At 45.4% G+C, this 16546-nt stretch overlaps 1 protein-coding gene across 2 annotated transcripts in view; it reads left to right on the forward strand.

Annotated features, from left to right (window-relative positions):
• Positions 1-16546, forward strand: part of LOC138642353 (collagen alpha-2(VI) chain-like) — a 668325-nt gene that overhangs the window by 97715 nt on the left and 554064 nt on the right. For both annotated transcript variants that reach the window (XM_069730466.1, XM_069730467.1), the window contains exon 4: positions 1666-1686. In XM_069730466.1, the coding sequence (XP_069586567.1) occupies positions 1666-1686 (21 nt within the window). The remainder of the gene's footprint in view (positions 1-1665; positions 1687-16546) is intronic.

Consider the following 16546-nt stretch of genomic DNA (forward strand, 5'->3'; position numbering starts at 1 on the left):
CTGGGTTCAGCACCTGTTCACACTCAGTCTATGTTTGGATGTGCAGGTCAGGTTTTTGAAATGTATTCTCTAGCCTTCTGATCGTGCACTCCCGCCTCCTAGCCACAGGTGTTTTAATTATAGTAGGTCTAATACCCCTCCACAGAGAGTGAGAATTTGAGTCCAAGAAGAGGTTTCACATGTACCCATTCAGATGGAGACGTTTATTCTCAGCGAGGTAGGTCAAGCGTAGGACCTCGTATAAGAGAGATGCCGTAAAGTGGCTACGAGGTACACATAAATATGGCCATTTTTATGCGCTAAAAGCTCTCATTTTTCATATTTCTAGTGCAGTAATGCAGTTCAAATTTCGTGTTTTCAAGTTTGCATGTTTTGGCGCTGCAGTGTGCTGCCCTTTTTACTTAACCAAAGCTTTTCCACTGAAATCACACCAAGGCAGTATGCCAAGCTCCACGGTTTCCTATCTCACCCCCATTCAGATCTGCTCTTCTGTACAGGGCTACACACAAGTCACCATTTAGAGATCTGATCTTAATAGTTATTTACACCTGGTGCTAATGCACCAAGCTGGCAGGCAGCCGCGAGCCACACCTCACAGGCTCGCGAGCCACATGTGGCTCCCGAGCTACAGGTTGGGGACCCCTGCCCTAAAGGCTTGAGCTGCTGAGCTCAGGGATTGCTGCCTCACCGCTGTGGTCACTCCATCACCGCTGCTGCAAAAACACAATGACAGGATCAGCACCGAAGGGTTGGCACTTGACCCACGCAGGGTGAGGACCTGCTGTGTTTGTTATTTTACATGTAAAAGTGTTTGAAGACCAGAAGTTTTCCAATGTGCACAACCACTTTAACATGGAATCTAACTATTCTAATAGTGAAGTATTTATACACGTTAACAGTATCTATACTTCATAAATACCAGGGTTTGTTTTAGTAAGAGTACATTTCCATTATATTGGCATAGATCTATGAAATTGACTAATGATACGCTATTTGCATCCAATATCCTACCCAGTATCCAAGTAGATCACATGGCCAGTATTTATTACTGTTGTATAAAGCATCCAGGTTCGTAGAAACACAAATATTCGGAGTTTTAAATGCAAAAAGGAGAGTAATTTAATGTATTCACCACAGAAGTATAGGAATGTTGAGGTAACGTTTCGGCCCTGCGGTGGGCCTTTGTCAAACCTCACTTGTTGTAGAGAGAAGTATGGTGAAAAACGGACCCCGCAGAGATGGGACAAGCAATTGTGATGAGCAGGCTCCAACAAGAGAGAGCACTTGGCGATGCGTGGAACGCTAGGAAGTCAGAGAGGGAAGCGATCCCTGTCAGGGCTGCGGGTCTGGGCTGTAGGAGTCCCTGTGGTGATGTGCATGCAGGTTGGCGTGCAACAAAATAAAATATTTACAGTCTTCTTACCCATTACATAAAATTAGTCACTTCATTAAAACACGTTGCATGAAACAAGCGAGCTTTGACCATGAAAAGTGTCGTCTGTAACTCACAAATGGACAGGATTGTACACTGATTTAAGATTTAAGCAACCTTAAGTTGAAAATAAAAATTGTCAAATGTGCTCATTAAATTAAGTAAGAGATTTTATTTTCAAGTTACATAATTTAAAGAGTGATAATATTAACCTGCATGTTTTATCCTTTCAGGTTAAAGAAGCCGAATCCGAGGTATGTTTAATTTGTATTGTAGATATCGCCTTTATGCCTCACTGATGACACTTTGTTTCAGGAAGGGGAAAGGGGCTGACAGTGACCACAGCCTCGGCCCACTGCATTAATGACACTTCATTTCAAGGAGAGGGCAGAAGCTGTGACAGTGACCACAGCCTCTTTCCCCTGTTCTGCTGCACTTGGATTCACAAATGAAGTGTCATTACACAGGAAATAGGGAAAAAAAGTACAATAGCTGTTAGATAGTGTAGTTAGGGAAAATTTTGTTTTGAATACAGCATCAAATAGATAATGATTTAGATTAACCCCTTAATGACAGCCAATACGTCTTTTAACTGACCTGAGATATAAGAGAATAGCCACCCCATACAGGTGACAATCCAGTGTGACGCCCAGGAGACCGGGATACCCAGCACCGGACCAATGGAGTCTGTCTCTTGAGGGGAATGTCACGGGTGGCTTGACCCGGTGCTGTGGCCTCAGGCAATGCACAGTGTAAGGGGTATCATGAGGGGACAGGCACTTACTTGATCAGCAGCAGATTCTCCCAGCGGTGACGATCCCGATCCTGGATAGATGGCTATTGTCCAAATGAAAGTCTGAGGCACTGAAACGTTTAACCAGTTTACTTCAACATAAGGGGATTTACAACCAGTCCTGTCACCGGAGTCTGTATGGGAACTCTGAGTTACTTTGACCCTGCCGGGGTCTTCGCCTCTTATTGTGCGCAATTTCTGTGTGGCCCTGCTGCTGTATGTGAACTGGCTGCCGGCCCAATCTGTCCCCTCCGGGTCCTGGTTCGACGGGCAACCCGAGTCCTTTTATCGGCTTACCCCCCTCCAGGAGTACCGCTGAACTCTGTGTCTGTTGCTGCGTCCGGCCCTAGTGAAGCTGATATCACCTCACGTTTTTCCGGTTGCTGTATTATATATAATGAATACAGCCACGGATCCGGTATCCGTCTTTGCGCCTGTTCTGGGTAGTGATTAATGCTACCCGGTTCTCACAATGTCCCTTTTCTCTGTCCCTCTTCTCCTCAGGCCGGTGATTTGGGCCTGGAAACCGTCATAGGGCTGTTAGAAATTCAGCTGTATGACCTCTCACTATCAGCTCCTTAGCCCAACTGCCATTTCTTCTCTCAGACCAGAATGGATCAAGGGGAGTCTCTGGAGCTCCCCCTTCTGGCCGGAGGTGGTAGTGCAGTCTTGCTATTTTAGTATTTGTACTTACTGTCAGTAACTATTTTTGTGGCAAATACCCCTAGGGGTGCCACATTCCCCCTTAGTTAAGAACAGTACTCCGGGACTGTGGGACAATAACATTTTGAAATAACAATTAATATGTACAGAGTCTTAAAAATGAAAAGTTACAAAAACCACTCAAGGAAACAAAAATAGAGTTCTGTAAAAAGTCACTTCAAATAGCGTCCATTAATACAGTTCTATCCTTGAAGGTATTAGGAACGGCACTGTACTTAGTGTCCAGGAATTTAGTTCCATTTTTCCAACGGAGTTATCAATATAAAGTCTAAAGAAAGTTCAAAAAGAGCAAAAAGCAAAGTTCAAAAAGCAGTCTTTCCGGAGCTTTGATTTAGTGCCTCCGGGCTGATAAAAAGTTCAAGAATATGCAATAAGTTCATACAGACAAGTCTCTGTAGGCACTGGGCTTAAACGTTGCAGACTGATAGCAATGACTATACTACATTTTCTGTTTAACTATATACGGCATAACATATATACAATTCACATAATGAGCTTTATAGTTGGTAATCTGCATACCTGGCCGGTAATTGACCCTGGGTACTACGCTGTGATCTACGTAATAGCGGTGTCTCTTCATGTGGTGTACTACTGTCTACTGCAGATGTAGTATCTGCCCGCTCTGCTAAAGATAATTCCACGACTATGGAGTTGGCAAGTCCACCGTGAATGGGATTACTCTGACCAGGAATCTGTTCTTCCTGGCCTGGAACCTCCTGTAGTACGGGGTCAGCCTCTTCCTGTCTTGGGACTTCTGGTATTGGGTTCGGTGTTGGGTAAAAGGCCACCATGGGAACCACTACTGCACCATGGTATGTAAGTAGGGTTTTGGGAAAGTCTCCTATACAGGTGTGATACACTTCCTCTTCTTTTTCCTTTACTGGTTGAACCTGTATGGGTTGAATAACTTCTGGTTCTGGCTGGACAACGTCTGGCTCTTTCAATGCTTCCGGACATAATTTAAGATTGTCTCTTGACACTAGTACAGATGTTAAGCCTCCGTTTTTGCTAATGAGACACATTTTAGGATTATCCACTCTTGTTGGTAAAACTGTGTAGGGTACGGCTTCCCACTGATTGTCCAGTTTATTGGTTCGACGATTTCTCTTGAGCACTTGGTCACCCGGTCTTAATGGGGTCGCTAGAGCATTCTGGTTGAAAGTTCGCTCTTGTCTTTCTCTAGTTTGCTGAAGGCTTCTTTCCACACTCTCTTGCACTTGGCGATACTGCTTTTGCCGTATGATATCCCAATTGGAGTCTTGAACTTCTGCGTCTGGTTTCAGAATTCCCATTTCTAGATCGATTGGTAATTGGCCAGGTCTTGCACGCATAAGGTAAGCTGGGGTGCAGTTGGTGGAGCTCACCGGGACATGATTATACAGATCCACCAAGTCAGGCAATTTCTCTGGCCATTGATTCCTTTCTGTCTCAGGTAAAGTTTTTAGTAGGTCTATTACAATATGGTTCATCTTCTCGCATAAGCCGTTTGTTTGTGGATGATAGGCCGTCGTCCGGATCTTTTTGCAACCATACATATTACAGAATTCTCTGAAGATCTCTGATTCAAAGGCTGTACCTTGGTCGGTGAGAACCTGTTCCGGATATCCATGGGGTCTACAAAAGTACGTTTGGAACGCTTTGGCTGCTGTTTTTGCTGTCAGATCTTTTACGGGTACTACTACCAAGAAACGTGAATAATGGTCCACGATGGTCAAGGCATAGACATAGCCGGACCAGCTTGGTGTCAACTTCACGTGGTCCATGGCTACAAGTTCAAGTGGTTGTTTGGTGATTATGGGCTGCAGTGGTGCTCTTTGGTTCTTTTGATCGTTTCTTCTGAGGTTGCACGGGCCACAATTTCTGCACCACTGTTCGATTGATTTTCTCATCCCGACCCAATAAAATCTTTCTCTTAGAAGTACTTCTAACTTTTTCCAACCGAAGTGACCAGCACCATTATGGTAAGCTTCGAGGACCATCTTCACATCTTGTTTAGGCACAATAATCTGCCAAACCAATTCATGTGTTTTCGGATTGGTGTATCTTCTACAGAGCTTCCCTTGATACAGGAACATTTTGCCTCTCTCTTTCCAGAGTTGATGCGTCTCTTCTGGGGCATCCTCATCGGGATATGCACTTTGCTCAGTCAACAGTTCCTTCACCAACTTCACAGCCGGATTGCTGTCTTGGGTGTCAGCCCATCTATGGTGTGCTAATGGATTAAAATTCACCTCTTGTTGTTTCTGATAGGTACTTGACTGATGATGTTTTGCCTTGGGACGATGGAAGGCTGGTAGTTCAATTTCTTCAAGCTCCCCCGTTTCCTCTTCTACATCTCTCAAGTGTGGCATCCGGGATAGGGCATCGGCATTTCCATTCTTGCGACCTGCTCGATACTTGATTATGAAGTTGTAATTAGATAACCGGGCTATCCATCGCTGTTCTAACGCACCTAATTTGGCTGTGTCCAGGTGGGTCAACGGATTGTTGTCAGTATAGACAATAAATTCTGCAGCGGCCAGATAGTGTTTGAAACGCTCCGTCACAGCCCAAACTACTGCCAGTAGTTCCAATTTGAAGGAGCTGTAATTTTCTGAATTTCTTTCAGTAGGCCGGAGCTTTCTACTTGCAAAGGCGATGACTTTCTCCCGACCTTCTTGCTTTTGTGACAGCACCGCTCCTAGTCCCACATTACTGGCATCGGTGTAGAGGATGAAAGGTTGATGGTAATCTGGGTATGCCAGAACCTCTTCTCCAGTTAGTGCCTTCTTTAGTTGTTCAAAGGAGTCTTCCCTTTCGTCGTTCCACTGAAAAGGAGGGTTTCGGTTTGAAGGTTTCTTCGTCTGCCCTACCAAGGTGTCTTGCAAGGGTGCTGCCAACTTGGTAAATCCTTTTATAAATCTGCGATAGTAACCCACCAATCCCAGGAATTGTCTCACTTCTTTTGCACTGGTAGGTCTTGGCCAATCCCTTATGGCGCTTATTTTCTCGGGATCTGGTGCTACTCCCTCCGAACTCACGATGTGTCCCAGGTACGGTACCTTTGGCTTGAGAAGGTGACATTTGGATGGCTTGACTTTCATGCCATACCTGGATAAGGCTTCGAACACTTCTGCCAGGTCTATTAAGTGTTGTTCGTAAGTCTTTGAGTAGACGATCACATCATCTAGGTACAGGAGGACGGTCTCGAAGTTCTTGTGTCCGAGGCAGCATTCCATCAGCCGCTGGAAGGTACCGGATGCGTTGCAGAGTCCGAACGGCATGCGATTAAATTCACATAGACCCATTGGTGTGGTGAATGCCGTCTTTTCCTTATCTCTCTCAGCCACAGGGACTTGCCAATACCCGCTTGTTAAGTCTAAGGTGGAAAAATAATTAGCAGATTTCAAAGCAGTTAAGGACTCTTCTATCCTAGGCAAGGGGTAGGCGTCTTTATGGGTGATGTTATTAATCTTCCGGTAGTCTACGCACATTCTCATGGTTCCGTCCTTTTTTTTGACAATCACTAGAGGGGCCGCCCAGGGGCTACAGCTGTCTCTTATTACCCCGGCCTGTTTCATTTCCCTCAGCATATCTTTTGCACATTGATAGTGAGCGGGCGGTATGGGTCTATATCTTTCTTTTATTGGGAGATGGTCACCTGTGGGGATTGTGTGTTCTACCCCTTCTATCCGTCCGAAGTCCAATGGGTGTTTACTGAAGAATTGTTCATATTCCGTCACTAGCCTATACACCCCTTGTTTTTGATGGGTAGGTGTTGAATTTATGCCCACGTGTAGCTGTTGGCACCAATCCTCCATTTCTCCATCTGAGCCATTGCCTTCCACCTGACAGGTTGGTTCTAAGGGCTCAATGGTTGTGATGGCATTGTTGTCAACAGTATATAGCTTTGCCATTGTAGCATACCTTGGCAAAGTGACCTCTTCGTCTCCACAGTTCAAAAGTCGTACCGGCACTCGTCCCCGGTGTACCTCGACTATCCCTCGTGCTGTGAGTATAGTGGGCCTGCTGTCGGTGTACACTGGTTCTATTTAAGGCTTGATAATCTCGTCCCTTAGTACCAATGGCTGCTCTACACCATACCAGCATTTCTGTTTTTGGTGGGATTACAATAGACGTTGGATCACTTACCCTCACACTGCCGATTTCTCCACCTGCAACTTCTACCTGTTGCCTTAACATCAATACTTTTATTTCCCTCCGGAGAACTCTCTGCTGGCAGGATTGGGCAGTTTCAGCAATTTGCTGTAAGACAGAAATGACTTCGGAAAAGCAGTTCTCTAACACATTCATTCCTATCAATACAGTTGGTTCACAGTTCCGCCGGTCAACATCAACAACAATTATACCCTGTTTCTTCAGTTCTACTTTACCAATCTTTATGGTCATCTCCCTGAATCCTAGTTTCGGTACTAACTTACCATTACTGGCCCATATATCTAGTTCAACATCAGAGGGCCCTTTATCAATATCTGCATCAGCCCAGTACCTCTTATAAAGGATATACGGTATAGATGAAATCTGGGAACCTGTGTCCAGCAAAGCGTTGAGGGGAATTCCGTCCAGCACGATAGGGATAATGGGTCGTCCTCCGATGTACCTGTCGTGCCAGGGTGTTGGGCCTTGAAAGTTCATTCCTGCGAAGCGGCCCGCATTCCCAGGGGATTCCCGTTTAAATCACAATCTCGTGCAAAGTGGCCCGGCTGCTGGCAACGGCGGCAAATGGGCTGTCCATCCAGTTGGTAGCGGTCGCGGGGTCGTCCTCTCCATGTCGGGTATCTCCGGGGTCTCATCCATGGAACATCCTCTCTACAGTTTGCCAACTCCATCTTGTGTCCTCTCATCTCCTGCATGGTTTTAGCCATTGAAGCAACAACATCAGCTAAAGAGTCAAGCTTTTGTTGAAGAGCCTCATTAGTACTGGGCCCCAGGGGCTTAGCAATGGCCCCAGACATAGCTGATGTCACTGGCACTCCCTGTTGTTGAGGTGCCTCTGCCATGGGTTGCGCAGGATCCTGATCCCGAGGTGCCTCTGCCAGCTGGAGACGTATAGCGCTCTCCTTTAATTGAGCAAATGTCAATTCAGGGTTCTTAAAAACAAGCATGCTCACATGCCCCCGGTGAGAAGGGGTGTAGAGTCCCTCAATAAATTGATCTCTTAGCAGTTTATCCGCTCCGGTGTTAAAAATGGGTTCAGCCAGTGTAAGTGATTTAAGGGCTTCCTGCAGGTTTAAGGCAAAGTCTCTCACGCCCTCATTAGCTTTTTGCTTGCAATTAAAGAATCGTATTTTAGCTTTGCTGCTGGCCGTGGTTTCAAATGTAGCTTTTAATCCAGCAAATATGCGTTCAACAGTGCCTTTTAGATCAGCTGCCCATGCTGTGACTTCTCGCTTAGCATGGCCACTTAACTGCATCATCAGGAGACTAACACGCTGAACTTCACCCACAGGGAACATGTCAAAATGGGCCAGCATCTTTTCTCTGAAATCGTCAAGGGTATTAGGCTCACCTTCATACATTGGAAGCCATGGGCCACCCGGGGTATATGGCATCAGCACCGGCATGATGGGCGCCACTCCTTCCACCGCTGCGCTGCCGGACTCTCTATTGACACTCTGTCTTTTAGCTGCATTAGCGTTGCCGGGTGCTGCGGCGTCTCCGTGCTGCGACATACTGTGCCCCCTTAGTTAATCCGGACCCTTCCGGTCCTCCGCTTCCGTCGGGATAGTGTAGATTCGTTCCGCTGTGCAGCAGGATCGATTTTCCCCTTGCTCTGATGTCAGAGCGCTCAGCTTGGTGCCGCCCACAATGACACGCCCCCTGCTGCTCCCACCCACCGCGCTCTGTAATGGCGGATTCTGAAGTTTTTCAGTTAGACTGGGGCTCAGGTGATGGCGTAGCTCAATTAACAGTCTCGTGCCTAACGGTTATGAAGTGATTACCTCAGGGGATGGCGGCCATCTTTACTCCATTATAACCAATGGGGAAAAGTCACTTTCAATAGTTTTCAATGGGGAATGGATTTTTCTTTAATAAAGTCAATTTTCAAGATTTTTCATCCCAGTTTTCACAGTTTTGGGCTCCAATCACGGCTCACAATACCCGGTATACGGGCTGGCTAGATCCTGTTCGTGACGCCAATTGTGACGCCCAGGAGACCGGGATACCCAGCACCGGACCAATGGAGTCTGTCTCTTGAGGGGAATGTCACGGGTGGCTTGACCCGGTGCTGTGGCCTCAGGCAATGCACAGTGTAAGGGGTATCATGAGGGGACAGGCACTTACTTGATCAGCAGCAGATTCTCCCAGCGGTGACGATCCCGATCCTGGATAGATGGCTATTGTCCAAATGAAAGTCTGAGGCACTGAAACGTTTAACCAGTTTACTTCAACATAAGGGGATTTACAACCAATCCTGTCACCGGAGTCTGTATGGGAACTCTGAGTTACTTTGACCCTGCCGGGGTCTTCGCCTCTTATTGTGCGCAATTTCTGTGTGGCCCTGCTGCTGTATGTGAACTGGCTGCCGGCCCAATCTGTCCCCTCCGGGTCCTGGTTCGACGGGCAACCCGAGTCCTTTTATCGGCTTACCCCCCTCCAGGAGTACCGCTGAACTCTGTGTCTGTTGCTGCGTCCGGCCCTAGTGAAGCTGATATCACCTCACGTTTTTCCGGTTGCTGTATTATATATAATGAATACAGCCACGGATCCGGTATCCGTCTTTGCGCCTGTTCTGGGTAGTGATTAATGCTACCCGGTTCTCACAATGTCCCTTTTCTCTGTCCCTCTTCTCCTCAGGCCGGTGATTTGGGCCTGGAAACCGTCATAGGGCTGTTAGAAATTCAGCTGTATGACCTCTCACTATCAGCTCCTTAGCCCAACTGCCATTTCTTCTCTCAGACCAGAATGGATCAAGGGGAGTCTCTGGAGCTCCCCCTTCTGGCCGGAGGTGGTAGTGCAGTCTTGCTATTTTAGTATTTGTACTTACTGTCAGTAACTATTTTTGTGGCAAATACCCCTAGGGGTGCCACATTAGCATCTGTCGGCTGTACACTATAGCTGACAATTTGCTGCATCAGCCACGATCAGTGTTTGAACCGTCCAAATCTGTTTAACCCCTTAGATGCTGCTGTCAATAGTGACTACATTATAAATGGTTAACAGAATGTGGGTGCTTCCTCTTTATCCCAGTTGGTGCCCTCAGATCATTATTTTGTGGTCCTGATGTTCGCGATGGCAATTCACGACCAAATAGTGGCCTTACAGTCTGACAGCTGTAGTAATCTGTTCAGAAGTTAGAGGCATTTACTGTAGGTGGTAAAAATGCACATTTTCATTTCTGTCATACCACTTTGCATTAATTCCTGTAAAGCACCTGAAGGGTTAATAAACTACCTGACAGCAGTTTTCAATATGTCTAGGGGTGCTGTTTTTAAAATGGTATCACATTTGGGGGTTTCAAAAAATATGGGACCCCTAAAGTCACTTCAAACATGGATAAGTCCCTAAAAAAATACATTTTGTAAATTTCCTTGAAAAAATGAAAAATTGCTGCTACATTTTTAAACCTCCTAAAATGCTAATGAAATAAAAGAACATTTTACAAATGGTGCTGATGTAAAGCTGTCATGTGGGGAATGTTATTTATTAATGGTTTGCTGTGGTATGACCATCTGGATTAAAGGGATAATCATTCAAATTAGGAAATTGCTAATTTTTTAACATTTTTCTCAAATTTTGGATATTTTTTATAAATAAAAACAAAACGTATTGACCTTAATTTATCATTATCATAAAGTATAATGTGTCACGAAAAAAAAAATCTCAAAATCACTGGGATTTGTTGAAGTGTTGCAAAGTTATTACCACATAAAGTGACACTGGTCAGATTTAAAAAAATTGGCTCCCTCACTAAGGGGTTAAAATTATGTTTACTACCCATTTAAGTCAGGGCATCATCAAGAATCTGAGAATATAAGTTGTTTGGCTTTTACAAAATGAGAGAAGATAAAGGATTATTCTCATATCAGTCTTTCATGGCTGAGAAAGAAAAACCTCCTTCAGGTTAAGTTCCCACAATGAGTTTTGATGAGTTTTTGATTATGTGTGTTTTAATATTACCTTTTATCATGCTGTAGCAGCACATCCTCAATGTTGGATCCAGCTCTCATGGGGTTAATCAACAACTTCCTTTCTCCTGGCTTATTGTGCTCTAATATTACAAGTTCCATGATGCATTGCACCGGCCTCTAAGCCCGAACCTAGCACACCCACTCCAAAACACACCCAAATCCCTCCTCTATCTTCAAAACAATTTGTGATGTTATTTCTGTCCAACCTCCTCTTTTACATTTGTCCAACCCACACTCCACTACACACAGATAGATAGATAAATAAATAGATAGATATGGGATGGATCGATAGATACATACAGAGAAATATCTATCTATATCTATTTCCATAGATATGTCCATATCCATGTTTCTTAACCCATTCACCCCTGGAGCTTTTTTCATTTTCGTTTTTCGCTCCCCTTCTTTCCAGAGCCATAATTTTTCCGTCAATATGGCCATGAGGGGGCTTATTTTTTGCGGGACGAGTTGTTCTTTTGAACGATACCATTGATTTTACCAAATGAAATATACAAGTGACCGACAGCACTCACTCATTCGGGCGCTCGTTCCATATCCAGGGAACCCTCCTGGGTAAAACGTCAAAATCTGCACAGAGGAACAGCTCTCCACCGGGTGTATTGGTCCAAGAAAATATTTATTCAGCCATATAGCATAAGCAACGTTTCGTGCTTGAAAAAGACCAGCACATGGTCGAAACGTTGCTTATGCTATATGGCTGAATAAAGATTTTCTTAGACCATTGATTTTACCATGTCGTGTAACAGAAAACAGGAAAAAAATTCAAAGTGCGATGAAATTGCAAAAAAAGTGCAATCCCACACTTGTTTTTTGCTTGGATTTTTGGCTAGGTTCACTAAATGCTAAAACTGACCTGCCATCATAATTCTCCATGTCATTACGTGTTCATAGACACCAAACATGTCTAGGTTCTTTTTTAGTGGTAAAAAAATTCCAAAGTTTGCTAAAAAAAAAAAATAATTGCGCCATTTTCCAATACCCGCAGGGTCTCCATTTTTCGTGATCTGGGGTTGGATCAGGGAAAATTTTTTGCACACTGAGCTGCCGTTTTTAATGATACCATGTTTGTCCAGATATGTTCTTTTGATCGCCCGTTATTGCATTTTAATGCAATGTCACGACAACCAAAAAACCATAATTTTGGCTTTTGATTTTTTTCTCGCTCTGCCGTTTCGAGATCAGGTTAATTTTTTTTTTATTGATAAACAGCTGACATGTTGCGACTTTGATGTGGGCTCTCCACCGGAGCCCACCTCAAAGCAATGGGGTTAATGAGCAATGTTTCAGTTAAAAAAAAGTAAAAAAAAATGGCGTGGCCTCCCGCGCAATTTTCTGCACCAGAGGGGGAAAGCCGACGGCCCGGGGCCAATATTTGTAGCCTGGGAAGGGGGTAATACCCATGGCCCCTCCCAGGCTATGGGTATCAGCCCTTACTGTCTAGTAAAATAGGGGGACCCCCAAAAAAATGACGTGGGGTCCCCCTATATTTTATAGCCAGAAAGGCTACACAGACAGCTGCGGACTGATATTCATAGCCTAGAAAGGGGCCATGGATATTGCCCCCCTGCTATAAATACCAGTCCGCAGCCGCCCCAGAAATGGCACATCTGTAAGATGCACCAATTCTGGCACTTAGCCACTCTCTTCCCACTTCCCACGTAGCAGTGGGATTTGGGTTAATAAGGGGTTAATGTCACTTTGCTATTGTAAGGTGACATTAAGCCTGGTTAAAAATGGAGAGGTGTCAATAAGACGCCTATCCATTATTAAACCTAGAGTAGTGAAAGGGTAAAAAAAAACAACACAGCCAGAAAAAAGTATTTTAATATTCTTAATTTCACCATACTTACCATACTCGATCACCTGCAAAAAATAAAAAATAATAAACCAACCGTATACAACCTGTCTGCTGTAGTCCAATTAATAAAGAGTGTCCCACGACGATCTTCCCTATAGAACAATGACATCGGGTGATGTCACTGCTCTATAAGGCCTCCAGTGACACACTGACAGGAGACAATGGCTCCTACAGTGTATCACTGAGGTTACCTGAGTTCAGGGTCTCTTTATGGCATTGCTGCGTGGGAATTTTCCCACACAGCAGTGCCACAAGTGAGACTAGGGACTATTTCTCACAGGGGCGGAGGAATACATTGCGGAAGGATACCTTCCATCATTGTATTCCTGTAGCCCCTGGAGAGCGGTCACATCAGCTCATGCTGCTGCTCTCCACGGGAGATCATCGTGGGACACTCATTTTAATTGGATATCTGCGGATCAGGGAGTATATTGTTTGTTTATTATTTTAATATTCTTTACAGGTGACACTGGCTTCGGGGATCAAGGTGACAAGGTGATGGTGAGTATGTACTTTATGTTGTATGTACTGTTTGTCTATATGTATGTTGTATGTACTGTATGTATGTGTTGTATGTTGCATGTTGTATGTTTGCATGTCACAAGTCGCATGTTGCATGTCGCATGTTGTATGTTGCATGTTACATGCCGCATGTTGCATGTTTCATGCCGCATGTTGCATGTCATATGTTGCATGTTGCATGGCATATGTTGCATGTTTAATGTTGCATGTTGCATGATGCATGTTGCATGTCATATGTTGCATGCAGCATGTCGCATGTCGTATGATGCATGAGACATGTTGCATGTAGTATGACACATGTTGCACGTCGTATGTCGTATGCTGCATGTCGCATGCCGCATGTCGTATGTGACATGTTGAATGTTGCATGCCGCATGTCGTATGTTGCATGTCGCATGGTGTATGTTGCATGTCATATGTCGAATGATGCATGTCACATGTCAAATGACACGTGACATGATGCATGTCGAATGACGCATGTGACATGTTGCATGTCATATGTCGCATGTTGTATATCACATGGTGTATGTTGCATGGTGTATATTGTATGTCTGTATGTATGTTGTATGTCTGTGTGTATGTTGTATGTCTTTATATGTGTATGTGGGTTTTTTTTTGTTTTTTTTTTACATTCAACACATTAGCCGGATGATGGGACTACCACTGTCCCATCATTGGCTAATGTGTCACTCACTGTCACTGTAGCAGGCATATCCCGATGGGACTTGTAGTCCCATAAGATGATGCCTGCACACAGACACACACACACCAATGACCCTCCCTCCACCCGGAGCAGACCCCAGCATGGCCAGCAGACCCACAGCACACACTCGCACACCCTAGCACTGCCCGGCGCCCAAACACCCCAGCGCAGATCCACCACACCGCTCGGCACCTGCACATCCCAGCGCAGCCCAACAGACCCCCCTGCACCACCCGGCGCCCGCACATCCCAGCACAGCCCCCCTCACACCGCCAGGCGCCCGCACATCCTGGCGCAACCCCGTCCATCCCAGCGCAGCCCCGCCCATCCCATCTCAGCACAGCCCGCCCGCACATCCCAGCCTGCACATCCCAGCCTAGCGCCGCCCGCAGACCCTAGCACCGCCCACAGCCCAGTCACTCTTGATGAGTGACCGCTGTCTGTGGAGGCTGGGTCACTCCAATTCATGACGTCACGTAAATTTCCAGAGTCTGGAAATTGACATGACGTCGGCGGAAATTAGCGACGGCATAGCGCTGTTCACAAGCTAAAACTTCAACAGAGTATATTTACAAAATTCATTAGGGGCCGGGGGAGATACATTTGGGGGTTAATTGAAAATAGTGGACAACCCCTTTAACCCCTTATTGACAGAGCCAATTTTGTATTTAATGACCAAGCCAATTTTTACAATTCTGACCACTGTCACTTTATAAGGTTATAGTTCTGGAATGCTCTCTCACAGTCAAAAAAATGTATATTTGGGGTGAATTAGACTAGACTCACAGAAAAAAAAATCCCTACAGGAATATCATAGAAATTATCCTTTATTATAATAAATATTAAAACCATAAGTGTGCACTTGACAAAACCATCACCAATAGATGCAAGCGTACTACAGGAGAGGCCAGGGTAGTGCCAAGCCCTACGCTTTCTCAGTGCACCCTACCTGCCTGCGGAGGTTGGCACCCTATTTTCCTACGCCGTGGCGCCCCCGCTCCTCGTCGGCTAGCCCTGCTATCCCTATAATACCCTAATAGGGCCGGGAGAGAAAGTCTCACATATACAATATGGGGCATTGGTAGAGAAGCGCCGGAAGTGAGGTAAGCGTCCCAAGTCTCCAGGTGTCTTTAGCGTGGCGGTGATTGGAAGCCCATATAATGCACAGGATTTAGCACTGGTCTGCAGGCGCTACTAAGATAAGGGGACTGGCCCGGTGGTGCAGCTACTTACCATACTGATATGCTGATATCTTGTACAAGCTAAGTAACCCTTTATTATCTGGATGTACTCCTGGTGAACCTCTTTTTATTAGAAGGGTAGAAACGCGTTGAGTAAAAAAGGGACATGTACAATAATCTTTGCATGAGATGTTATGCGGTCTAGTGATCTGGTCAGCACTGTGGTCGCAACAAATAATTATTTTGTCATAGGACGGGGCAGTATGTGGCTATCTTGTATCCATTGTTGAATTAATGCTGCAGCTTGATTCCTAGATGGTTGTATGGGATATGCTTGACATCACAGCAAATACATTTCCCTATTGTCACAACAGTACCTGGTGACCCTAATACATGTATAGTTAGACCAAGATCATGTGTGTATTTTAGTCTCTTTGAAGCATCTCTACCTGCCGTTATATTGTCTGGCTTAAAAACTTTATGTATAAGGAGCAAGGGACGCAGACTACCAAGTCAGTTGAGACCCCTAGCTTTAGTTAGATATTTTACTGACATATCCATGTCCTCTCAAGCTATCCATATTTTCATATTGTATATGTGAGACTTTCTCTCCCGGCCCTATTAGGGTATTATAGGGATAGCAGGGCTAGCCGACGAGGAGCGGGGGCGCCACGGCGTAGGAAAATAGGGAGCCAACCTCCGCAGGCAGGTAGGGTGCACTGAGAAAGCGTAGGGCTTGGCACTACCCTTGCCTCTCCTGTAGTACGCTTGCATCTATTGGTGATGGTTTTGTCAAGTGCACACTTATGGTTTTTAACCCCTTCCCGACCCATGACGCCACGTAGGCGTCATGAAAGTCGGTGCCAATCCGACCCATGACGCCTGTGTGGCGTCATGGAAAGATCGCGTCCCTGCAGATCGGGTGAAAGGGTTAACTCCCATTTCACCCGATCTGCAGGGACAGGGGGAGTGGTAGTTTAGCCCAGGGGGGGTGGCTTCACCCCCTCGTGGCTACGATCGCTCTGATTGGCTGTTGAAAGTGAAACTGCCAATCAGAGCGATTTGTAATATTTCACCTATTATAACGGGTGAAATATTACAATCCAGCCATGGCCGATGCTGAAATATCATCGGCCATGGCTGGAAATACTAATGTGCCCCCACCCCTCTGATCGCCCCCC

Source organism: Ranitomeya imitator, chromosome 6 (assembly GCF_032444005.1).
Source record: "Ranitomeya imitator isolate aRanImi1 chromosome 6, aRanImi1.pri, whole genome shotgun sequence".
Taxonomy (NCBI): Eukaryota; Metazoa; Chordata; class Amphibia; order Anura; family Dendrobatidae; genus Ranitomeya; species Ranitomeya imitator.